This window comes from Alexandromys fortis, unplaced genomic scaffold (assembly GCF_014885135.2).
Source record: "Alexandromys fortis isolate MF-2015 unplaced genomic scaffold, M_Fortis_MF-2015_v1.1 scaffold_79, whole genome shotgun sequence".
Taxonomy (NCBI): domain Eukaryota; kingdom Metazoa; phylum Chordata; class Mammalia; order Rodentia; family Cricetidae; genus Alexandromys; species Alexandromys fortis.
In genome coordinates, this window is record NW_026067964.1 from 1,792,081 (window position 1) to 1,817,716 (window position 25,636).

Here is a 25,636-nt window from a genome sequence, read left to right on the forward strand (position 1 = left end):
TCTGTGTCTGGATTACCTCACTCAAAATAATGTTTTCTAGCTCCATCCATTTTCCTGCAAAATTCAAGTTGTCGTTATTTTTTTCTGCTGTGTAGTACTCCATTGTGTAAATGTACCACATTTTTCTTATCCATTCTTCAATCGATGGGTATTTAGGTTGTTTCCAAGTTCTGGCTATGACAAACAATGCTGCTATGAACATAGTTGAGCACATGTCCTTGTGGCACAATTGAGCATCCTTTGGATATACACCCCAAAGTGGTATTACTGGGTCTTGAGGAAGGTTGTTTCCTAATTTTCTGAGAAATCGCCACACTGACATCCAAAGGGGTTGTACCAGCTTGTATTCCCACCAGCAATGCAGAAATGTGGTGTCCCTGATAGACTGTGGAACCTCCAGAAAAACAACCAGTAGGTAATTGTCTTAGGGTTACCCTTGCTGTGATGAAACACCATGACCAAAAGCAACTTTGGGAGGAAGGGGTTCATTTCACTCACAGTTCAATATCACAGTTCGTTATCAAAAGCAGTAAAAGCAGGATCCTGGAGGCAAGAGCTGATGCAGAGGTCATTGAGGAATATTGCTTACTGACTTGCTCCTCATGACTTGCTCAGCCTGTTTCCTTATAGAACCCATGACTGCCAGCCCAGAGATGGCCCCACCTACAATGGGCTGGGCCCTCCCCTATCATTCACTAATTAAGAAACTATCTTACAAACTTACCTAGATTAAGATCTTACAGAGGCATTTTCTTAATTGAGGTTCCCTCCTCTCAAATGACTTTAGCTTGTGTCAAGTTGACATAAAACCATCCAGCACAGTAATATGCACACAATTACAAACTTTTTCATAAAAAGAAGTCATAGCAACTATATAACGTTTTCATTTCTATACCTTGCCATGTGGTCACAGCTGTTTTTATAATTATTTTCTACTACCTGTTGCCGTTGGCAATGTCAGCTGGCATGGCCTTTAGCCAATGGAGGGACCTAACACCTTCATTAGGGACCTCCTGAATTCCAGAGTCACACTTCCCTACCTCCCCCTGGAGTAGTGGACAGTACCCCACCCAAACCCTCAACTTCCTTTTTCACTTTTTGACTCAGAGGCACAAGGAGCCCAGAGAGCCCAGGTGGAAGTCGGATCTTCAGTTCCGCAAGATCACTCTTCTCCTGGTGAAGCTGCCTCCTTTTCTGGAGCCAAGGCCTTTCAGCCGGCAGACTACTACATTAAAGGAGGACAAATGAGCTGATTTGGGGGACAGCGAGTGGTACTCCCCCCCATACTTCCACCCCTTGATTTTTGGATAGGTATCCTAGAGGATTTTCGCTGGATAAAGCAGAGCCAAGGTCTGAGCCAGAGTTTCATGAGGAAGACAGCCCCGTTGTCCTTGTCTGTGGGGCCCTAAGGAGGGTGTGTGAAATGGATCCTTCTGACTCTAGGAGACTCGGTCTCCTGCTCCTGAACTCCTTCAGTAGCTGCCTTCCTGGCTCAGCTGTTTCTGCCTCTGTAAGGAATCTCTCACAGTCTTGCTGATGAGCTAGCATTTGCCTGGGAAGAGAAGAGCTGGATTAGGTGTTAGCAATCTCAGCGGCAATTCACATCTGTGGTTGGAGCTGAGACGATCATCTTGTTACAGGTCATCTTGTAGGGTCTCCATCTGAGGGGTGAAACAGACTTCGTTTTTTTTCTTGCCCCTGTGTGAAAGTGGGCCCCCAAAAGACTTATTTCGTTGCATTAGACCCCGTACTTGGTTTCAACAATTTGTGTACCATGGTCACCCACTCTGCAACTTCCTTGCAGCAAGCAGGGGGTTGAAGGAAAATCTCCCTCTGCTCCATCATAACCTCCATCATAATCTACTGTGTAGATACAGCGGTCAGGCCACGGCACCAGGCAATACTTGCACTGCTGCCAGGAGGCCTGGGAGAATTTCTTGTAAGTATCTTCTAATACTGCACAGTTAAATCTACCTTCCCAGGCCTTGTGGGTTCCACCCATGGAAAATGTATTTCTTCTCTGGCCTTTTAAATGTAGCTAGGAAGGAGAAATGAGGAGGGGGAAATAACACACCATCTTTCCCCGCCACTGACTGACTAACCTCTGCATCTGGACGAGGTTTGTATCAACCACCTCTGATGGCGAAGCCTTGTTAGCCAATTATCTTTAAGAGGTGGGTCCAAGTTAAGGCACGGCTTTCTGGTACCGGTAGAAAACAGGGTGCATGGACCAGGTGCACGCACTCTGTGTGATTCCCATGGGGCACAGCTGAGCTTGGGCTTCTCGGCCCTGTTTCACGTGAGTTTTCCCCTTATAATAAATAAAAATATAATTGTTTTATCCTTTAGCTAGCCTGGTTATGTCCCAAATCGGGCTAATTTCTACACACCTCACAAATGCTCCGTGTGCCCCCAGGGCCACATTCTCCGTGGGATATATACTGTGTAGACAAGCTAAGCACTGCCTGACACCAAACAGAATTTGAAGAGAGGAAAAATGAAACTACAAGAACAAACAAGGTTACTGTGGCAGAGATGTAGATTAGTGGGGGTAAAGGTATCTGAGCAAGGTTCTCTGAGACTTGGAGAGAGAACGTGTAGATATTAACTTGGCAGAGACAGTGAAACTAGAAGGAGGATGGAAGGGAGATTGGTGGAGGGTGTGTCCTGCGGTTCCCAGGCACCTAGAAGCACAGGAACCGGGACTGTGAGATGGCTCAGGAGAAAGCACTTGCCACACTAGTTTGAAGACCTCAGCTCAGTCTCGGGGCCCCACGGGGAAAGGAATCAACTCCCAGTAGCTGTCCTCTGCCCTTTACACACACACATCAGATGAAAGCATGCAAACATCCACCTTTAGTTATTTCTCAAACGTCTTGTGGGCTGAAACTCCCTTAAGAACTAAGCATAATGTCAGGCTGGAGACATGGCTCCGTGGCTAAGAGTACTGGCCATGCTTTGTTACCAGCAGCCACAAGGCAGCTCACAATTGTCAGGAGCTCCAGTTCCAGAGGATCTGACAGCCTCACACAGGCATCCATGCAGGCAAAACACCAATGCGCGTGCGAGCGCGCGTGCACACACACACACACACACACACATTAAATAAATAAATAAATAAATAAATAAATAAATAAATAAATAAATAAATAAAGCATAATGTCAAGTAAATCTCTGACTTTATCTAAAGCCAGCTCAAGTTCAGGTCAGAGATGAAAACGGGTCCTAGGTTTTGATTAGATACAGACTATAAACTAAGGGGAGCAAACATGTTTCTCTTCTCTCCCATTCTGTGGACAGAAGCATCTCGAATGCTAAGGAAGCACTTCTTGCCTTGTTCTATATGAGCAGCAAATGGTGGGACGTCAACCCTCCATAATGGCTGGAGATACTGGGAACACGTGGAAAAGGCAGTCCTGTGTAAGACTACAAAGTAGCAACTATAGGGGAGAATGAAACAGCAACAAAGCCCTTCCGGTCTTTTGGTTGGTTAGTTGTAGAGAGGGTTTCTTTCTACACACTTGGCTGTCCTGGAACTCGCTCTACAGATCAGGCTGTCCTTGAACTCACAGACATCCACCTGCCTCTACCTCCCAAGTGCTGGGATTAAATGCATATGCTACTATCAATGAAGCCCTTTGGTTATTTTGAAAAGATTGGTATAGGAATATTAGCAAACTCTTAAATTCTGATGTTCACAAAAGAAGCACAAGCAGCAAGAGTCAAAATAAACACTTCCCTTACAATTAGGAAGTCTTTGATGACTTTCAAGATCATACAAGTCTTCAATGCCATGGAGGAATAGGGGAAAATAAGTCACATTTTTTTGAATATTGGTATAAAAGATGAGGCAGGTGTCAGTAACATATGTAAAGTTTTATGCAAAAAAAATTGAAATCATCATGGTGCACAACTTTAATCCCAGCAAACGGGAGACAGAGGCAGATTTCTGTGAGTTCGAGGCCAGCCTGGTCTACAAGAGCTAGTTCCAGGACAACTAGAGTTGTTATACACACACACACACACACACACACACACGTTTCACGTGTCCTCAATATAACACAAAGGGTAAAATATTCCATAGATACGCATTTCTTTTAAAAGGACCAGTTCTACATTTTAATGTCACATGTAACACAGTCATATTTTTATATGTTCTCTGTACCACTGAAAACTCTGGCCTCACCTCAATTATTTGGATTTTTATGGTTAGGCTGGGGAACTACACAGCCTAGACAACAAGCACGGTTTTCTGAGAGATAAAAGAAACATTATTTCAAGAAAAAAAACTGTTACAAAGCAACCAAGTTGTCCCTCCTAATTTTCGATTTTCTTTTTCTTTCGTTTTGTTTTGTTTTTGGTTTTCCAAGACAGAGTTTCTCAGTAGCTTTGGAGCCTATGCTGGAACTAGCTCTTGTAGACCAAGAGGTTGGCCTCAGACTCACAGAGATCCGCCTGCCTCTGCCTCCCGAGTGCTGGGATTAAAGGTATATGCCACCATTTTATTAACAACACCTCACTGTTTCATTAACCTTCTTGTAAAAAAGTTTTCCAAGGAAAAAAATTGACTTTAGCTAGAGGGGAGAGTATGCACTTACACAAATTTTTTGGGTTAATTGTATTCTCTCTCTCAAATCTCTAACACGCATTCACTTTTGAATATTCAAAAGCATCCAAAAGTTAAGACTACAAGAAGGCAGACCACACAGAATTTTCAATTAAAGTTCCATTTTTTTTCCCACGTGGTGGTTTTTAAGGTTGTCTTAAAACTTGTCTGGGGATAGCGCTGTAGAACTGCAATCCCAGCACCGGATGGGAGGTGGTGGTGCACAGCTTTAATCCCAGCAGAGGCAGGCGGATCTGTGTGAGTTCGAGGCCTGCAATGGTCACAAGAGCAGGCTCCAAAGCTACAGGGAAACCCTGTTTCGAAAAACCAAAAAAGAAAAAAAGAGACACTTTTCAAAACAACCATCACACCACGAGACAAAACAACAACCACAATGAAACACAATTGTACTGGAGTTCAGCAAACCTTAATTCACAGCCACGCTTTTATCCCCAAGCACGCCAGGCCCCAAATCGTCTCTGATTATTCAAGGTAAAGTTTGCTCCATTGTTAATGATTCATGGTCAGATCCACGCAGATTCGGCATCAAGGAGTCAACCGTTTGCCCATTAGAGAGTAAAGTAAGGATGCGACAGTAGGGAGTAGAGAGAGTTAAGGGGATTAAAAGTCTGTAACACTGTTTCAACGTTGAATGGATGAAATTGCTCTGAGGGGGTGGCGCTATGGGATAAATTCTGGCCACGCTTTCTAGAAATTCTGAATCGCGATTTTCAACATCACTCAAGCCACCTAGTTTCGGAAAGGAACATTAGCGTCCCTGTTTTTGATAGTTTTCTTTATTTACACCCGTTATTAAGCAGACACTGCTGCCTACTGGACAAAGCCGGATGCCCTAGGGTGGACGCAGGGAAGACCGACTTAACAACAGCTCGGCAGGGAGCCTTTCCCAGCACGACCCGCAGTGTCCGCGGCTCCCAGCTCTCCGGCGCTGCTCCCAGCCCGCCGCGGCACACGAGGAAAGAGAACAAGGAACCCCCAGAACCCGCACCCTAGCCGCGGGGCCCCGGCCGCGCGTGCGCAGAGCCGCCAAGGCCGCTTCCTGAGTTCCGGAGGAAGTGGCGACGCGTCACTTCCGGCCTCCCTCTAGCTGCCATCTTGCGTCCCCGCGTGTGTGCGCCTTATCTCAGCTGGTCCGCCCGAGACCCCCTGAGCGCGAACCCTAGTCCCCCGCGCGGCCCCATTTCCACTCCGACAAGGTACAAAAAAGAAAGGCTGTGGACGCCGGCGTGGGAGGAGGACGGGAGCGGGGGCGGGCAGTCGCCGGCTGGAGCGAGCCAGGGAGGGACAGGGCTGAGGCGAGGAAAGCGATGCGACGGACGGGCGCTCCCGCTCAGGCCGACTCTCGGGGGCGAGGGCGAGCCAGGGGCGTCTGCACCGGGGGCGAGGCGACGCCGTCTCTTCCTCCACCTCCCGGCGGGACCCGAGGACAGGAGCCTCAGGTACCGCGAGGCCTGCGGAGAGCGGCGGGGCCGGGCGGGCCCTGGCGAGGCCCAGGGCGGCCGGGGCCGCGGGCGGGGTGGGGGCGATGCCGGTCGATGTGTGCCCGGCACACTCGGCTCGCTCGGTGCCGCCTTCTGGAGCTTTGCGGGGTGAATTTGGGGTCCAGGCCTCGGCCTGCGAAGGGCATTCTCCCGCGGGTGTCTTGGGAAATAACGAGCGTGGAATGCGGGAGGGAGGCCGAGTGTTTTTTGCTGAGCATTTCCTCTCTTTGTAGATGAAAGAAACGATCATGAACCAGGAAAAACTGGCCAAGCTGCAGGCACAAGTGCGCATTGGTGGGAAAGTAAGTTTTTTTTTTTAATTTTTTTGCCTTTTTTCCCCTTTTCATATCTCACGCGCTGTTTTGTCACTTTGGTTGGTCGGGGAAGTTCGCAAAACTAGCGAATCCAAGGGAGACGAGACACACAAAGAAACGGAGAGGCTGTCTATTGGGGGAGGGTAATTGAGTAGAGAAGAAAATAACACTTAAAACGTAACTTTACTTGCGTGGTTTTAAGATTACAGCGTACAAACAAAAGCGTTTATTTCGTTTTATTACTGCAGAAAGCTCTCTGCCAAAGTCATTGTACACCCACACCCTCTACCCTTGACTTGTACAAAATTGGTGCCTTCTCTATTTTTCTTATTTTAAGCTGTGCTGGAGCTCAAACATGGCTTCAGGTACACGCGAGGCAAGCTCTCTACTCCAGCACTGCGTCCTCACTCCTTTGTTTATTGTTGCTTTTTAAGTAAGTTAACTGAATATCTTGGTTTTCTTGTTCTGCTTAGTGCTTACTTTTAATTTTTTTATTTTAAGACCTGTCTGTAATGCTTTCTAAACTAAATGTTCAACGGGGTAATTGTTCCTTTCCAGGGTATTTGAGGATACCTTCCTTAGTTGGTGTGTTTTTGGAATTCATGATCAGTCGATGTTAGATTGGAAAATACTATCTAAGCACGTGTCTGTTTTTGTTCTGTCTTTGTAATTATTCTACACTGGGAGAAAGAAAATGTGTTGGCTAATTGGTTACTACTGGTGGATACTGAGCTTAGTGAAGGCTAGTGAACCTGGTGTTTGCTGGTCTGCAGTCCACTTCTGGCGGAAGGGCTCCCTAGTCTCCTCTATTGCGTTAGCACATTCCTGGTGTTTAACACGGTGTGGCAGCTAGGGGAATCAGAGCATGTCTTTACTTGGTAAAGCTTGTGGAGCTTCTGTAGAACGAGTTTATTACCTATTAAACTGTCCTAACTTAAATACCTTCAGGAGCATCTTCTGTGATAGCCAGATGTAGCACATAGGTTAAATAAGACACAGCTCTGCTAAGTCAGCGGACTTGGCCAGCAGTTACTATCCTCCTGATTGTTCCACTCATGACATTAGCATCAGATGGTTCTTGTCCTTTACCTTAAGGCAGTGCCTTCAGGTGCTGGGGTGGAGAAACTGTTTCTTACAGTATAGTTTTTGGAGTGGTGTGCTTGTGTGCAAAGTTGTTCCTCTAATCGCTTGGCTTTACTTTGAGGGGCAACTCTAGGAAAAATGAAAGCCTTCCAAGTTAATCTGATACAGGAAACTTTGTATCTAGTATTTGTTAAGCTAAGACAGAATGTTTCCAGTCATAATACCGGAACATTTTTCTGTACCTTTTAAGAAACCGTACAGTATGAATGAGGTTTAGAGAAAATCAGTGTTAGATTTACATACTTTCAGGTGAATATTATTCAAAACCCTTTTCAGTGTCTAATGGAAAAGCTGACAACACTCTTATCTAAACATAGTAAATTCTCCATTTGTGAAATGTGTGGAATCTGTAGGTGGTAGCCTGTATTTTAGAATCTAATCTTTTCCTGGTAGTATTGTAGTTGGTATTACAGAAGTCTTTTCATAGTATACAGTTGGGAGTGACTTAGCACGTCATACACTTAGTGCAGAGTTGAGGCTTTGAAGACAGATTGGATAGTAGCTTGAACAGGATTATGAAAAATGAGTAAGAATAACTTAAATAAACTAGGAAAGACAGTGATGCTTATGGAAGTCATTGGTTGGGTGATAGAGAAGAACTTTACTTCAGGGAGGGAGCCAAGCAATGCAGGAAAGAGGGATCACAGTCCTAGTTCCACTGGGGTGCTGGCCAGCTGGTCTCCCTAAGGGACATCAGAGATGTTGGCCTGAAGATCTCAGTGGGTTAAGAACTTTAGCTTTCCACTCTTGGCTGTAGTAGAGGTTTGTATACAGATTCATTGGTTATTTTGTTTACTATTTTGTCTATGTGTATTAATTGAGGTCTTGATTTTTCTCAACAAAAGGTATAAATAAGGTTTCATTTAGGTTGGTACATGCCACCTCTGATCACTTTTTAAAAGACTTAAAATGTTAGGACCTGTAAAAAAATTTTTTTTGCTTCTGACAAACTAGTACTTAGGAAGAATTCATAAGCTGTTCCTTTCCCATACTTCCATCTTAACCTTCATTTTTAACTTCATGGTTTGTGAGTTTGGTAACTTTTTCCCTTCATTTTATTATGTATTTGTTTTTATTTGAAACCTAATTTCCTCTGGTTTGTCTGAAACTTGCTATGTGGACCTGCTTCTGCCTCCTCTTGAGTGCCGGGACTAAAGGTGTGCACCACCATGTTCCATTTGGTTAATTATCTTGCACAGAAGCAAAGAACTGGAAAAAATTAGGATAGACTGCTGTGGTATAAATGTTGCTGTTTGCCCTTTTCCTCCCACCAGGGAACTGCTCGCAGAAAGAAGAAGGTGGTTCACAGAACAGCCACAGCAGATGATAAAAAACTGCAGTTCTCCTTAAAGAAGTTAGGGGTGAACAATATCTCTGGTATTGAAGAGGTGAGTGCCAAAGCATGACGTACTGGGAAGTGTTGATGGTCATAGGCTAGGTAATTGTCTTCCCCTGCTGTTAGCGCTGTAATCTCTGCTCCATTAGATGTTTGAGTATCTGGGGAACTGGGAAGCCAGAAAGCTATTTGCTTACACATTCCAGGGAAATTGTCTCCTTTGCTTTAAAGGGAAAACTCCATCAGCCAGATTTTAGTTTAATAAAAACATTATTGATTTTAAAGGAATCTTTGGTGAATGTTACTTGTAATTATATTCTTTCTTTTAGGTGAACATGTTTACAAACCAAGGAACAGTGATCCATTTTAACAACCCTAAAGTTCAGGCGTCTCTGGCAGCAAACACCTTCACCATTATACAGGCCACGCCGAGACAAAGCAACTGACAGAAATGCTTCCCAGCATTCTAAACCAGCTTGGGGCAGACAGTCTGACTAGTTTAAGGAGACTGGCTGAAGCTCTGCCCAAACAATGTGAGTATCCTTAGGGCTGCATTTGTTTGAGCTCAGTGCTCAGAATTGCTAAGAATGTCTTTAGATGTAGAACACCAACTTACTTACCTACAAGAACAATACACGTTTAATTTTTTTCTATGTAGTCTCATTTATAGTGATATGTCTAGTTTTTCTTGGTTTGGTGGATGTTTGTTTTTTACCAGCTTCCTAGCTTTGAATCACACTAGAAACTTTACTTATAAATAAAAACTGTCAGTTTTGTATTTTTCTGTGCTTAGGTTTAAAGTTGACAGGCTGGGCGTGGTGACTCACCTGGTAACACTTTGAGAGGCTGAACTAGGGAGAATTAAGGGTTTGAGACTTACAGACATGCTGTCTCAGAAAAACAAAAGTAAAACTAGCATGCCATCTTATTTACAGTCTTTGTGTTTCGTGATTTGGGGGCTCTTAAGTATTTATAAACACATGATTAATTGCTAATATAGATGATAGCGGCCAATATTCTGGTGTTTCAAATTATAGTTTGACTGGGATTTTGTTTAAGGCAGACTGTAGCCTAGTTGACTTACATGTACAACAGGCTGTGTTCTCTTTTGATTTCTGTTGCAATAAACACCGTGACCAAAACATCTTGGGGAGAAAGGGCTTATTTTTATTTCATTGCATTTTACAAGTTCATCATCAAAGGAAGCCAAGGCAGGAGCTTGAGGCAAAAACCATGGAGAAATGTTGCTATATTGGCTACTCCCGGGCTCAAATTCACAGCCTTTATTTCATTGTTATATGGATATGTGTATACTATATATATTCCTAAATATAACCTACTTGGTATGTATAATGTTACGTGTATGTTTTCAGGGCTGACCATTTGGCCCTGGACAGCCTTATCCCAGGCCAACCTGCCCAGGGATGACACTAACCTATGATGGGCTGATCTCGCTACATCAATTAGCAATAAAGAAAATGTCCCACGGACATGCCATTAGGCTGATCTGATGGAGGCAATTCCTTGTTTGAGGTACCCTCTTCCCCCTTGGTGTCGAGTTAACCAAGATTAGCCATCATAGGTGGTATGACAATTTAATGCTTGATCGACTTATTTATTTACTTACTTTTGCTTAAAAATTAAGAATCTGAATGCAGAAGCAGCTCAAGGGGTTTACTCTGTGTGGCTTGCTATTTCCTCAGCTGTTTTTGTTAGATGCTTACTCACTTTATGCTTTTATTGTTACGGGGGAGGCATCAAGATGTTTTAAGCCATCTGGAACTTTGAGATCAGCTTTTGAAATTTCCACTGATGAGTGTGCAGGTTAGAACTGTTTGCTCTCAGAACTCACCTTTCTGTTTAATAAAAGTGGCCTAGGTGTGATGGCCCATGACTGCAGTGCCACCCTCTGGGGAGGCTAAAATAGTAGCACTGCAAGTTGCAAATTTATGTGTTGAAAGCATGGGCAAATTAAAGTACCTCATTTATTTATTTGTTTATTAAAATAGACTGAGCAGTGAAGCTCAGTAGTAGAGTTCTTGCTAGTTTGTTTATTCAAGGCCCTGAGTATAGTTCCTACTATCTCAAAAAGGAAAGGGGGAAGAAAAGAGGAACAGTGGTTACATAACAGTTGAAGGTCACTTTGAATTTGGCCTTTTTGCTTCTTGTTCTTCCGTTTTATGGCTTTTTGAGGTTGGTCTCCCCCGTGTAGCCCTAGCTGACCTGGAGTTCACTGTAGGCTTGCCTTTGCATTCCAGCTTTTGTGGTGGTTGGTCTAAGTCACCGTATTTAGTTTAATTTTTTTTTAATATTTTATTTCAGTACTTACTAGGCTTTATACCATGCACAGAATATTTAGGGAAATGACTGACCTCTTCATTTGCCCTCCCAAAATCAACCTAACCTTAATTTGGTGTGTGGTTTTATCTATACCCTGAGCACTCCCTACGCTCAGTGTTCTCACTGTTTTGTATGCAGATTAGTATTAGCTGTGTTCTGATCATTTGTTTGTGTCCATCAAAATTTTATGTTAATGGTAATATAGGTTGAAACCTCGGGTGTCACTTGCCATCACGAATACAGGTCGTAACTTGGTGTTTCCTTTTGATTGACATTTATTGATCTAAAGAAATGGGTTGGTGCTGGGTGGTGGTAGCCTTTAATCCAGCTTGGGAGGCAGAGGCAGTGGGATCTCTTGTGAGTTCAAGCCCAGCCTGGTCTACAGAGCTAGTTCCAGGACAGGCTCCAAAGCTCCACAGAGAAACCCTGTCTCGGAAAAAATTAAATTAAAAAAAAAAAAAAGATAGGTTGGTTACATTTTCATTTTTCTTTCACAGCTGTGGATGGAAAAGCACCCCTTGCTACAGGAGAGGATGATGATGATGAAGTCCCAGGTAAGAATCACTTTGGCAAGGGAGAAAAATGAATCTTTACAGAAAAAGTTAACAGGCTGGTGGTGGTGAGTTACAGCAGTGATCGGGGGTGAGCAGGATATCAGCTGCTCTTAGGGCTCAAGCTGCTTTGAAACACAGAACGGGAGGAGCTTACATTCTTAGTGTTAGCAATGTTTCTCTTTTATATCGTTTGTTTGAAACAATGTTTCAATATGTAGCTCAAATTTCAGAACCTTTTGACTCGGCCTCTTGAGTGCTGGGAATACAGATATGTGACACCATGTCCAACTAAATTATGTTGAGTTCATGTCATGTGGAAGAACAAAAATTCATAATTTTTTCACTATAGACAAATGTTCTGAAGCCTTGGACTCTGGTCATGCCATGGTAGTCTTTAGTTCTGTTACTGATTGTATTGATTGTTTTTAGTTTCTAAATTGAGGGAGAATGAGCGATAAACAGAGTATTTAAACATGATGCTAAAATCGGTTAGCTTTTCCAGACCACACTCTATTACCATGCCAACGTGGTCTCATTTGAGCTTCATTTGAGATCATTTCCATAAATATCTGAGTTATTTGTAGAATTGGCTTATTTTCAGGATGTCTACTGTTTGGTTCTTTTCTAGACCTGGTGGAGAATTTTGATGAGGCTTCTAAGAACGAGGCAAACTGAACGGAGGGGACTTCTGAAGAAGTGACTCTTGCAGAAGTTACAGGAGCTGCTATTTTATATCATGGCTGCTTTTTAAAGGTCTTTTGTTTATGGATCTGATCAAATCTAGATCGCTAATATTTTTAAGCCCAAGCCCCTTGGACACTGCAGCTCTTTTCAGTTTTTGCTTAAACACAATTCATTCTTTGCAGCAAATTAAGCTGAAGAAGCCTGGGAATAAAGTTTGGAAAAGGGTTAATAAAATTCTTTGCCTAGTATATGGTTTATTGTTATTTATTTGACACTGCTTTATAGACAGACACAGTAAGCAGTTGTCTATAGAAAGTTGATCATGGTGTGCGGTCATACTGGTAGCATTTGGTGACATTCCACAGTTGGTGTGTTGGAGAGTTCACTTTTCAATCAACCCTTATGGCTTTCATGCTCTCTGTGTGGTGGGTGTGCTAGGAGAACTCTGTTCTGTGCATAAGCCAAGGTGTTTTTTCCTTTTGGTATTGTTTATTGTAAGGCATATAGAATCTTTGTGCCTCTCTCTTTTTTTAAAAAAGATTGTGTCTTTCTGTGTACCGTGTGCAGCATGCCTGTACCTGCTGAGTTCAAAAGAGGATAATTGCATCCCTGGAAAACTCTGCTTTAGATGGTTGTGAGCCTCCATGTATGTTTGTGCTGGGAATGGAACCTGGGTCCTTTGGAAGAGCAGTTCTTAACTGCTGAGCCATCTCTCCAGCCCAGTTTTAACATTTTAAGTTTATGCTGTAGGAACTAGTACCTCCATTTCATATGTTTAACCTGATACTTTGTTACTAAAGGCTCTGTTAACATACACTGTAACTGCCACCATAATCAGAATATTGACCAGTTTCACCATCCCGGGCAAGTTCCCTTGACTAATGAATTAGTAGCAGCCGTTTCACTTCAGCACACAGAGGAGAGCTGAGAATTGCCTTTACTATTATGAGATGGTTTTAAATGCATATTATGGCTTGCAGTTCCCTTTCAGGGTGCTGTGCTGCATCCCAGAGTTACTGTGCAGAGTTAGTTGTGCCAAATATAAAGTTGGTAGGGACTTGTAGAATTACTCTGTCCTCCCTTAAGGTAGACTGCCACAGTGACAAGGCTCCTGAAGTCTCAACTGCTAAAAAAAAAAAAAAAACAAAAAAAAAACTCGTGACTTCAGAAGCTTTATGGGTCAGGTTATAAACACATTGCATTACAGCCTGCCCAGTGATGGGGCACTCCCTGATACTGGCATAGGAAATGGATAAATTTCATACCTGGGAAAACTCATTTTTAGAATCCAAGCAAATGGAATGGCTAAGCTGGAGTTTTTTAAGTAGCATAGTTAGAAACGGTCTTGGTTCAGCTCAGAATCAAACACTTAGGTGGCACTGACGTGCCCTGAATTTGTAGAGATGGCTTCTGACCTGGCTATGATGTGATTTAGATCTCTAGAAGGGTCTCCAGCTGGGTCTGTCCAGTACAGAGGCTAAGCCTGTTTTGTCCTAACCAGAGAGGATTCCTCAGCCCCCACAATTGTTTGCTGATTGTTCATATAGAGTGTGTTGGTAGCTATGGTTCACTTATGAATTTCCCTTCATAGTCTCCATTATCGGGAAAAAGAGCTTTGCCTCAGGTTCATCACATTTGATTGATGCTTTGCTGCTGCTCTACTTTATTGCAGGAACAGCATTTGCCAGCCTTGTGATAGAAAAGGTGCCCGTCACCTGCTGGCTCCTCAAGCATGGGCTGGGAAGTGATGCACATAACTACGACAGATTACATCAGCCACAGGGCGGCACTGTCTCTGCGGTGGCCATGGAGTTGTTTAGAGTAGCTGGTGTCAGCAGCACAGTCCACCATATCCTCGCTGTGTTTGTAATTCCCACGGCTACTACTGGTGAAGGACAGCAAGCACGATTGGTTTCCTAAAAATTAAAATCTTAGAGGAGGACCATGAATAGATGAAGAGAATATCTGTAAAATATCTGAGTGAGCCTCGGCCACTTCAGTAGTAGAATAAGATTCAAGCCCAGGTCACTCCCCACTTGGAGGGATTTTAGGCCTTGGCGGAGTAAGGAGGGACTGTTCTTGTCTTGATGATTTTTGGTGGTGGTTAGGGCTGGTTTTATCCCAGACTCCAGGAAAATGCAAACTAAACTACAGGTAGCACCTCACCCAGTCAGAATGGTTGCCTTCAAGAAACTTGGCAAAAAGTGCTGGCAAGGCTGTAGCAAAGAGGAAGGAACCCTAATTATACGGTTGGTGGGAGTGCAAATGACTACAGCCAGTAAGGATGTTTCTCTGAAAAACAATCACCATAGGACCCAGCTATACTATTTCTACGTGGACTCAGAACTATCTGACCAAGATACTTGTACATTAAGGCTCATTACTGCTGTGTTCACAAAAGCAAGGAAACAACCAACCTAGTGCTCATTCACAGATGAATAATGAAAATTGTGTTATACATCCTTGGTGGAATTTTATTCCTTTGTAAAGAAATCCCAGGAAAACAGGTGGTTCTAGAAAACACTAAGCAGTGACCCAAACTTGGACAAAACCATTATTGTCTTATATGCAGGCCCTAGCTTATAATCCATACCTGAATATAGAAATGAGAATTAACATAAAGCCTTCAAAGACTAGAAAAGAGACCAAGAGAAGGTAAAGAGATGCTGAGGAAGGGGGAGGTGGGGACCAAAGGACATGTACAAATGAGAAGGGACCACAGATGGCAAGTTACAAGGGGTGGAGGCTAGCTGCTAAAACACTTAGAAAACTGCCGTCACGACATCTAATTCTTTATAAGCTAATTTAAAAACAAATTTTCAAGACTTAATTTTCTGCTAGCTCTGAAACCAGGGCTATACACTAGTGAGCTAGACCTCTCCATCTAAAAGTTCTTAGAGTGACCCTCCTAGTTAAATAGAGGATGTGTGTGCTTCCCACACAACTCTGGCTATCTGGAAGAGGGACCTAAATTTAGCTGCATCTGATTTCTGCCTGTCTCCTTTGTTAACGGGCACAGGTTCTCTAGCCCTTCCCTACCCTACACTCCAGGAAGGTAAACACACCAGTACTTTGGAGAAGTCAGGCAGAGACATTTTTCAGCTTTTCCAAAACCACGGTTATAAACCTAATCGCACAGGATTTCATCGCTCCAGTCAGCACAGTCTTGGACGCCGTTTCTGCAGCGACTTCTGGGAATGCAGGCACAGTCGGCGAAGAAAACAGTATCGCATCTCCAGCCCGAGCACGCCAGGCACTGTGAAACTAGACAATTGTGTTTGTTTTTAGAAGCATAACTTAAAATGTCAACGAGAAGGGGGAAAAATGCTATTGGACAAGAAAAAGCCCTTCAGGTTTAAAAAAATGTTAGCGAAGCTGTCTCATGGGAAAACTACAGATGATTATTGAAGATTCTACGCATAGTTTGAAAAGCCAGAGACGATATGCCTCTCCCCATCAGCCCAAACTAAACATACTGACATGCTGCGGAAACAGTGAAGGGTCCTCTTGAGTTGGGGCAATCAGTCAGCAGGGGAACCAGGCCTTTTTCTAATTGGCTGCTAGCCAGAAACAAAGGCCCTCTACACTTTCATCCCTTTGTTCCAGAGCCAGACTTTTTTTTTTTTTTTTTTTTTTTGGTTTTTCGAGACAGGGTTTCTCTATGGTTTTGGAGCCTGTCCTGGAACTAGCTCTTGTAGACCAGGCTGGTCTCGAACTCACAGAGATCCGTCTGCCTCTGCCTCCCAAGTGCTGGGATTAAAGGCGCGCGCCACCATCGCCCAGCCAGAGCCAGACTTCTTAACTACAAGGATGAATTTCCATTCTACCCTTCACCACCAGCAAAGGGCTGATTGGCCATTCTGTGTTTCTGATGAAGCTTTCCCATGTGTCAGTTGGAGCCATCGTGCTCCGGAGTTGTTTAATAGCTGGGACCTGGCCCGCCTGTAAAGTGGGCATGGGTGCAGCTCAGTGTTAAGCCACAATGGGAGACAAGGATGGAAGCGAAGAGGAAAAAGTCTGGGAACTATATATAGTATTGAGCAAATCTTTCGTACATCTTTCAAAATTGGCAAAGAAACCCAAATGAAAGTTGATAGTATACAAGAGCTTCCTACTGAATAACTTTGTCAAGTTCTTTGCTGGAGAACTTGTCCACTTTAAATAGACATGAACTAAAGAAATAATATAGTTCCCGCCCCCTTCTCCATTTCCTCCTCCTACCTTCCTTCTCTCCCTTTCTCCCTCTTTATTTGCTTTTGGTGATGGGGCTAGGAATGGAAGCCAGAACGATTTGGTCGGCCTAAGCCTGCTCTCTACCTTGGAGCTCCCTGAAACCCAGGGAATGATGGAATTTCTTAGTTTGTGGAAGAAAAAAAAAACTTTAGAAGGTTTCTAAGTTAGAGCTCATTTATGCAATTGAAGTGGAAGGGCAGCCACTCCCAGAACCCACTAGAAAGATCAGCTATGGGTTCCATTTTTTACCTGACTCATCTGAGCAGTCGCCACAGTCATTCCTCATGTCACACACCCTGTCCACATAGACCCATGTCTTCTGGCCGGCACACTTGAAAATCAGGTTTTGTGGGAGACTGTTGGGCACTTGGCCTATATTGTACAAACAAATGATTTCTCATGGAAAAATTATTCGTGAAAATGTTTAAGTGGTAGTTTTGAATTTTAGCTTACTACTTTGAAGACAAGGTCTCATTGTATAGATCTCGCTGGGGCTGGCCTTGAACTCAGACCCACGTGCTTCTGTCTCTCAAGTACTGGGATTAAAGGCCTGCACCACCATGGCCCATCCCTGGCTACTGTTCTTTACTTTTGGTAATTTGACCACTGTTGTTGGATATTAGTTAAAGATGTGTTACATTTGTTTATGCTGTGGAACATTTGTCTAATGACGCAAAGATGTGTTGCATTCCTTTATGTCCCATTTGTTTAACTTTGTGGAGCTGTGTTACTTTGCCTGCCTAAAACACCTGATGGTTTAATAAAGAGCTGAAGGGCCAATAATAGCTAGGCAGAAGAGAGATTAGATGGGGCTGGCAGGCAGAGAGAATAAGTCGGAGAAGAAATCTGGGTAAGGAGATCAGGGAACAAGGAAAGAAGAGAGAGAACACCAACTACGCAGCAAGCCATGGAGTAAAAAGTAAAGAAAGGAATATAGAATAGAGAGATATAAAAGCCCAGAAAGGTAGATGGGATAATTTAAGAAAAGCTGGCTAAAAACAAGCCAAGCCAAGGCTGGGCATTCATAAGAAAGACTAAGCCTCTGTGTATTTATTTGGGAACTGGGTAGTGGGCCCCCCAAAAGTAATAGACTAGAACCAGCCAACTCCGGTCCGCCTCACCACAGTAGGCGGCAGACTCATCCCCACCGTCGCTACAGTCCATCTTGCCGTCACAAAGCAGAGAGGGCAGCAAGCAAGTCGTGCGGTCCTCACACAGGAAGCCTGGTTGCTGTGACGCTGTTTTGCATTGGTGATAAGTCCAACCTGAAAGACAGAGGGATGCTGGATATCCTATGCTCATCCGCTTTGTGCCGCTGTCCCCACTGTTTCCTCTCCTTTCTTCCTGCCTTTCCCACCCATACTCCGGAACTCCTCAGGCATAGGCTTGATAGTTCTTATTCCCTCAAAACCATTGGCATTGGGCTGGAGAGATGTGGTTAAGAGCACTGGCTGTTCTTCCAAAGGATCTGGGTTCTATTCCAGGACCCACATGGTAGCTCACAATAATCTGTGACTCCAGTTTCAGGGGATCTAATGCTTTCCAGCCTCCTTAGATGCCAACAACAACAAAAATTGGCACCTGGCAAACAAGTGTAGACTCACTCCTGGCAAGAGGTAATAGCAGGCAGATGAGGGTCAACAGGCCTGGTTCCTGGTGTGAGCTTCGTGATGCATTACACATAGGAAAAACATCCTATGATTTTCTTAGCTGAGGTAAGAACAAAGGTAACTCTGTCAACTTCATGGTCATATTGTGAGTAAAGTTAAATTGAGATTTTTCTTTTTGGAAGTCCTGGAGATTGAACTCGGGTTCTTGCGCATCCTGGGCAAGTGATCAACCAGTAAGTTACAGTCTAGCCTCTGACTGATGATGATGGTGACCGATGAAGATGTTGAGACTGACCATGAGTGTGATCCTCAGTCTCTGCCTCTGGAGTATTGTGATCACAAATCTGTGGCACCAGGCCTCCTGTTTGTAGTGCTGGGGACAGAACCTAGGACTTCCTACATTCTAGGCAAGTACTTTACCACTGAGCTAAACTCTCAGCCCCCAAATGATAGCATTTCAAATATAACAGAATCTACTTAACCGAAAGGGAAAGCTCTTTTTAAACATCTCAAGAAGCTAAGCTATAGAAATACTGATGTGGGGGCTGGAGAGATGGCTCAGCGGTTAAGAGCACCGGCTGTTCTTCCAGAGGTCCTGAGTTCAATTCCCAGCAACCACATGGTGGCTCACAACCATCTAGAATGAGATCTGGTGCCCTCTTCTGTCATGCAAGCAGAACACTGTATACATAATAAATATCTTTAAAAAAAAAAAAAAGAAATACTGATGTGGACCAGACATTTTCTTTTAGGCCACCAACCAGCTCCCAAATCAGGACATGGAGACTTTTTATTGGTTATGAATGCTCAGTCTTGCTTAGGCTAATTTCTAGCTAGCTCTTTTAACTTAAATAAACCTGTTTTTCTTTATCTATGTTTTGCCTCAGGGCTTTTTACCTTTCTTTTCTTTTTCCTTTTTTCTTTTTATATACCTTATTTTTCCTACTGTCTCCTTCCTGCTGTCTCCACGTCTGGTTGGCGACTGCCTGGCCTAGATTTCTCCTCCTATTTATTCTCTCTGCCTGCCGGTCCCACCTGTCCTTTCTCTGCCTACCTATTGGTCATTCGACTCTTTATTAGCCCAATCAGGTAGGTGCCTTAGGCAGGCAAGCTGAAACAACAACACATCTTTACACAATTAGACAAATGCAGCAGAAACAAGTGTAACACACCTTCACACGGTAATGTTCCACAGCATGAACAAATGTAACACACCTTTGCCCAGTTCAAATAATATCCCACAGCATTGGTGTCACTTGTATCTCAGCATAGTTGTATCTTCCCCCATAATCCCTTTCGGCTGTGCAGAGTGGGGGAATATCTGAGGTATTTGGCTTGGCGTTTGCTTGATAAGGGTGCATTTTCATCTTGAACCATTAAGAGGCAGATAAAACCAGATCCAATAGGAGGTGACATTGTGGTTTCAGAAACAAGAATCCTTAATTCTGGTCATCTGAAGGAATTGGTATCACTTTGGACCCTCTGAAAAACTGATGCCAGGATGGGATGAGATGTGACTCTGTGGTAGGGAGTTAGTACCTGGGGCAATCCTTATGAAGAGGGCAGAGTCCAGCACAGGCAGGGAAATTTAAACCCTGATGCAAATCTATGCCCTTGGAGAGACAGGGTTAATGAAGGTCAGTGTGTGAAGGGTCTCCCACTGAAGCGCAGTCCCACATCCTACAGGATGGGCTGGCTGCAGCGTCTCTGCAGGGCTGACCTTCACTAGGCTCTTTGAGAAAGCAGGGTGGTGGGTCCAGAATCTAACAGCTGGAACTGTCTGGTATAGAGATCCTGGGGACATCTGAGTTTGGTCTTAAACCCCTTAGGAGTTAACCAAATGAGCAATGGGAAAAGCACAGCACAGCAGAGGGAAGTCTCACACTGGGAGGTGGGCGAGGGAGTGTTGGTTATACATGTGTGCACACGCATATAACTGCCACAGTTGTGTGGTGCTGGACCACAGCTTTCTTTTAACTCAACACCCATTCCTTGACTACTCTTTAGGAGGTTTGGTTTTGAATTCTTTCACATTTATGTATTTGTGTTCATGTGCGTGTGTGCCTCTGCCAGCCACAGTGCTGGGGGGGGGGGGGAGTCTTAAGAACAAGTTCCAGGATTTAATTTCTCCTTCCACCATGTGGGGCTCGAGGACTGAGCTCAGGGTGTTGTGCTTGGCAACAGTGTGTCCTTGTCTACTGAGCCATCTTCAGGCTGCATTTCTTTGTTGTTGTCCTTGTTTGGTTGGTTGGTTTTGAGATAGTCTTGCTATGTAGTCCCGGCTGACTTGAACCTGTGGCCCACCTGCACCCACCCCACACCTGGTCTGGAGTCTCGGGGTTATTTTTCATACCTCTTCCTCATACACTTCAGATCTGACACAGGACAAAGCCCGTGTCTTTTATGTCCCTGAAACAGTCTAAACTCAGGGTTCCCTACGAGGCTCAGCTCCGGTTTCAGTCCTTTCATTTCCACGTCCCTTCATCCCAGTCCTCGCTGATTTCCCTCTAATTTAATTTCTAATTATACGCTGTTCCACCTCCCATTGCCCTATTTACAGTGGAGATTTCTTGAAGGTAGAGACCGTATCCTGTGTGTGCTTCAGAGTCAGACTGACCTGGGTTAGAATGCTGGCTTGTTTACTTCACAGTTACATGATCCCAGGGCAAGCTGTCCCCTCTCCCCGAGTGTCGGTCATAACTGTCCTAACAGGCACGTTGCAGGATGGAGGATAGCGAGAGGATGTGCAAAATGGCCGATGGCTGGCAAGTAGCACATACCATTCATTCCCCACCAGCAGGTCCACCCAATGTGCAAACATGCAGTGTAAATACATGTGTGTGTGCTGACACATACTTGCAGACCTCGTCGGTATTCCGAAGGTGATCCCAACAGCGATCACTATGGCAACCGCTCCAAGCACAAATAATGCCACACAGGAAGCCACAAGACATTTTCTGGTGGGACCTGTCATACACAGACATGAAAGAGAGCAAGTCATTACAGAGGCCCCAGTGAGAAACAATGGTCACCAGCCAAAGTGTCAACCGTGACTTTCTCAGTATAGAACGCCAGACGGGTATTAGCCACAGTGACAGTGGAGGTTTTCCTGTGTATGGCTTCCTATCCCACCCTCTGGGAAGCCAGAGCTGTGAGGAATGGGGGGCCTCTCTGGCAGATGCAATGATGAAGCTGCAAGAGGCTTAAAGGAACAGGAGCCACCGAGGTTGACTCTTCAGGTGTCGGTGACCTCAAACTTGTCTTCCGGTCTCTGCCTAGTGGGGGATACTTCTGCTATGATGTGGTTTTTAGGCTCCCCATGTCAGACTATGGAAGGTAATAAAGACTCCAGAGCTCTACCCCGGATCTGCAGAACCAACTCGCCACAAGGCTAGATTAGGGTGTGCACATCTGATGAGAGCAGACCTTGAGAATAGCAGTTCTACGTCAAGATGAGATGCAGACCCTGGTTCCAGGAGTATGTAAGGTGTTCCCAGGCTAGACAAGAGGGAGCCTCGTCTCACTGGGTGAATTGGCCCAGTAAGAAGAGAGTCAGGTGGCTGAGTCAGAGCCACAGCTGCACCACTTTCTGCAGACAGTCATGCTCGCCTGAAGCTGTTACTGTTTTCATTTGGAAGCTAAGCATGGCATAAGGAGGTGTGATTGTACGACAAACTGACAAGGCAGGGATGGACTTGTGATGCCCATGCTTGGTTGGCAGCTTGACTACATCTGGAATTAACTAAAACCCCAATGGCAGGGGACACTTGTGAGGGATTTTTTTTTCTTAATTAAATCTCAAAGTGGGAAGACCCACTTCTAATCCGGATCTTTGAGGTGGGAAGAGCCGCCTTAAATCTGGGCCACACCTTCTGCTGACAGCCTAGATAAGGACATGGAAGACGCTTGCTCTCGCCTCACTGGTGAGTTCAAGCCTTCACTGTCATCAGAAACTGCTTTGGGATTTGGGGCATATACTGAAGCCCAGCTGAGACACCCAGCCTCGTGGACTGAATGACTACTGGAGTTTTGGAACTTCCTTTCATAGGCAGCCATTGTCGGACTAGCTGGACCGTAATGTGTAAGTCATTCTAATAAATCCCCTTTCTATGTATATGTGACTATTCATTCTAGAAATTGTTACTCTAGAGAGCCCTGACTAACACATTCTTCTAGAATACTCCCTAAGGTTTTATAATGGTCTGTTCCTTCATTAGCAAAATAACTAAATGAAATGTAGCTAGCATTTCTCCACTACATATGCATATTTATTTATAAATTATATACCGATACTAGCCTACACATATGCATATTGCAAAACATAGCACAAATTATAAAGTTAAGAAGGATGGGATCAAACAGTGTGCAAAACCAGAGGTTCTCATACAGTCTTCCCTAGCCCAGCTGGGTCATCTCACTTCATGCCGCTCAGTTGAAACTGCTTTTTTAAAAAAAAAAAAAAAAATGCTGCAATTATGAGTGCCAAGTTAGAAAAACGCTGGTTCAATAAGACACTAATTGTTTAGCGCCAGGGTTTCAAGGGTGTTCAAAGATCTGATGCAAATGCTACTGATAAAAGGCAGACAGGCTTCCTTCCGGATGATGAGGAGCTTGTGCAGGCCTGACGGGCGGGGCTGGGACTGGGAGCCGGCGAAGGTGTGAAGTGCGAATTCCCTCTTCAATCTCCTGGCAGAAGCAGATGCGCACGCGCTCACACAGACAGCGCGACAGTTAGGTGTCAAGGGCGTTCTGTGTGGCCTGCACAGCTTCTCCTCACTTGTAGTCTAGGCAGCCTCCAATGCAAGCCAAGCTACTCACTCAAGAGGGCAGCAGAGAGCAATTTATATGCCCTGGTTCAGCTTCCTCCTGACTAGCACTTTTTGCGTGTCGGGAGCCTCACAGGACAAAGGCTGGGCGGACCCGGAAACATATAAGACGCTCCGCTCAGGTGGATGACAGGTTAGCACCTTTAAAGTCTTTGGGTTCAAATCTCCAGTCGCTTGCTTCGCTCTTGTGACGTTGTTTTTTTTTCCCCTTTGGTAACCAGGCGAGGGGTGTGGATGGATGCATTCAAATACCCCACCTAACTTTCAACAGGAGCCAGTGGGATAGCAGCATCCGTAGAAGGAACAGACGCCAGAGCTGTGGCACTTGTCCAGCCTTTAACACTTTGTTTGTTACAGAATTGGACTTGGAACTAAATGTAAAAGTAAACAAACAAACAAACAAATAATTTTAAAAAAAGGTTTAGCTTACACAGCCTCTCTAGACAGTTGCTCAAAGACCTGGAGCTCCTCTACAAGAATTACAAATTCGAGCCTGGTAAAGGTGGCACGCACCTTTAATCCCTGCACTCCGGAGGCAGAGGCAGGCGAATCTCCGGATTCAAGATCAGCCTGGTCTACAGAACAAGTTCTGTGACAGCCAGAGCTACCTAGACAAACCCTGTCTCCAAAAACAAAACCCCAAACATTTTTACAAACGTGGTTTTCATTCTGATGGTACTTTGGCACAGACCAATACCTTCAAATGACACCAGCGTTCCTCACTGGCAGGACTGGAGGGAGGCACTTGGCGTCTGCTGAACTGCGAACGAGGCTGGAAGTCTTGTCGCTCCCAGACATTGTCAGTTGTAGCTTGAAGCTCACATTGTGAAAACAGGCTAGATTATAAAATCAAACCTGGCGGACTAACTAATGTGGCCATGCAGTTTCTGCAGAACAGCGTCCTCTACTTACCCAGGAACCAGGGTCTTGCTTGTCTTTCCCACTAGAGGGCGCCTCATTAGTGGGTACTGGCACTTCTCTCTCCGGCAGCGACATTTCATTTGTATTTTAATAAATTAAGCCTGCCTGAAGATCAGAGAGTAAAACAGCCCCATTGGACAGCCTTACAGACCCATGCAGTCACCACTTTAATCCCAGTAGCCACACTAGCTGCCATAGAAACCGTGTGGTGCACGCCTTTAATCCCAGCCCTAGAGAAGATTATAAAACAGGAAGAGACAGCCCTCAGACACAGTCTCATTCTGAGATTCCTGAAGACAGGATCGCCATTTTCAGACTATGGTCGAGGTAAGAGCCAGTGACTGGCTGCATTGCTTTTTGGGTTTTCAGGTTGAACCCCAATATCTGCCCCCGAGCTTTTATTAATCGTGCATCATATAAACACCCACTCTTCCCTTACTGCATGTAACCCCACCTTCAGCTCAAAAGCTTTGGCTTCGACGTGGTGGAATTCCCTTATCTTACACACGAAGGGCCCAGGGATCAGATGGGTAAAGTAATGGCGTGAGTCAAGACGCAGACCCCACAGCAAGAGTTCAGGGTGGTGGTGGCGCACACCTTTAATCCCAGCACTCGGGAGGCAGAGGCAGGCGGATCTCTGTGAGTTCGAGACCAGCCTGGTCTACAAGAGCTAGTTCCAAGACAGGCTCCAAAACCACAGAGAAACCCTGTCTCGAAAAACCAAAAAAAAAAAAAGAAAAAAAAGAAAAAAAAAAGAGTTCAGGGAAGCTGAATCCGAAGCCGTTTTCTGCGGGGCAACCAGCATTCTGTTCCAAACATGGAAGACCAGACTGTAGGGGCTTGGCTGGAGGCGTGATTCCTCATGCGGAGTTCTCAGTGAGGCATCAAACACGGGAAATGCGATGGTGGGGAGCCGAGGAGGCCCCGGGGGGAATGTGTTAAGGACAGATAAGGTCCCGAGTGAAGGTGTACTGTTGACAAGGACCAGTGCCGCAGACTCATGAGGCTGGCAAACCCTTCCGTGGGTCAGGCCCGGGTCAGGCCCAGGTCAGGCTAAGCCTTCTTCTGGTCCGCAGGCCCATGTTGGCAGTGCGCCACTCCTGAAACCGAGACTGCTCCCCTCCAGGCACGTTCAGCTGAGACCAGCTAACCCCTCCTGCTCTGCTGGGCACAGTAAATGCGCTGACATTCTGAATTATTCCCGGGTGGTGCCCCTCCATCAGATCCCAGCTTTTCTGTACCCGTGTCTTTCTGTTCTCCATTCCTTCATCGCCCCAGAGAGCATTCCACAACCAAGCTATGTTGGACAGGGCAAGCCTGATGCTTGACTTGTATCTGCCTAGGAAAAGCTGGGTGACCTCCAGCAATGGCTACACGGCCCACCCCTCTTCCTTTTATACCCCTCCCCTTCCCCTAACATACCTGTGCCTGCAGGAACACCTCCCCCGACATCCCTGATGAGTATTTACAGAGTTTACATTTCTAGAACCTCAACCCAAAGTTGGAGCATTCAGAGGCAAAGACCAGATAATGTCTATTTAGCAAGTGTTCTAGATCATTGCTGTCA

General features: G+C 44.9%; 2 protein-coding genes across 2 annotated transcripts; one reads left to right on the plus strand and one right to left on the minus strand.

Moving 5' to 3' along the window:
* Window positions 1-5,838: 5,838 nt before the first annotated feature.
* On the plus strand, window positions 5,839-12,727 carry Btf3 (basic transcription factor 3). The gene is given in 7 exon segments (XM_050153895.1): window positions 5,839-6,066; window positions 6,342-6,410; window positions 8,840-8,953; window positions 9,231-9,317; window positions 9,320-9,434; window positions 11,739-11,795; window positions 12,424-12,727. Coding segments are annotated over 7 exon segments (621 nt in total). The 5' UTR covers window positions 5,839-5,934; the 3' UTR covers window positions 12,471-12,727.
* A 1,519-nt stretch (window positions 12,728-14,246) lies between these two features.
* Window positions 14,247-22,378, minus strand: LOC126508516 (low-density lipoprotein receptor class A domain-containing protein 1-like). Its single transcript, XM_050153812.1, has 5 exons — window positions 22,345-22,378; window positions 21,179-21,289; window positions 17,834-17,977; window positions 16,962-17,084; window positions 14,247-14,395 (listed from the first exon to the last, which is right to left on the minus strand). Exons 1-5 carry the CDS (start codon window positions 22,376-22,378, stop codon window positions 14,247-14,249), a joined length of 561 nt encoding a protein of 186 aa, XP_050009769.1.
* Window positions 22,379-25,636: the final 3,258 nt, after the last annotated feature.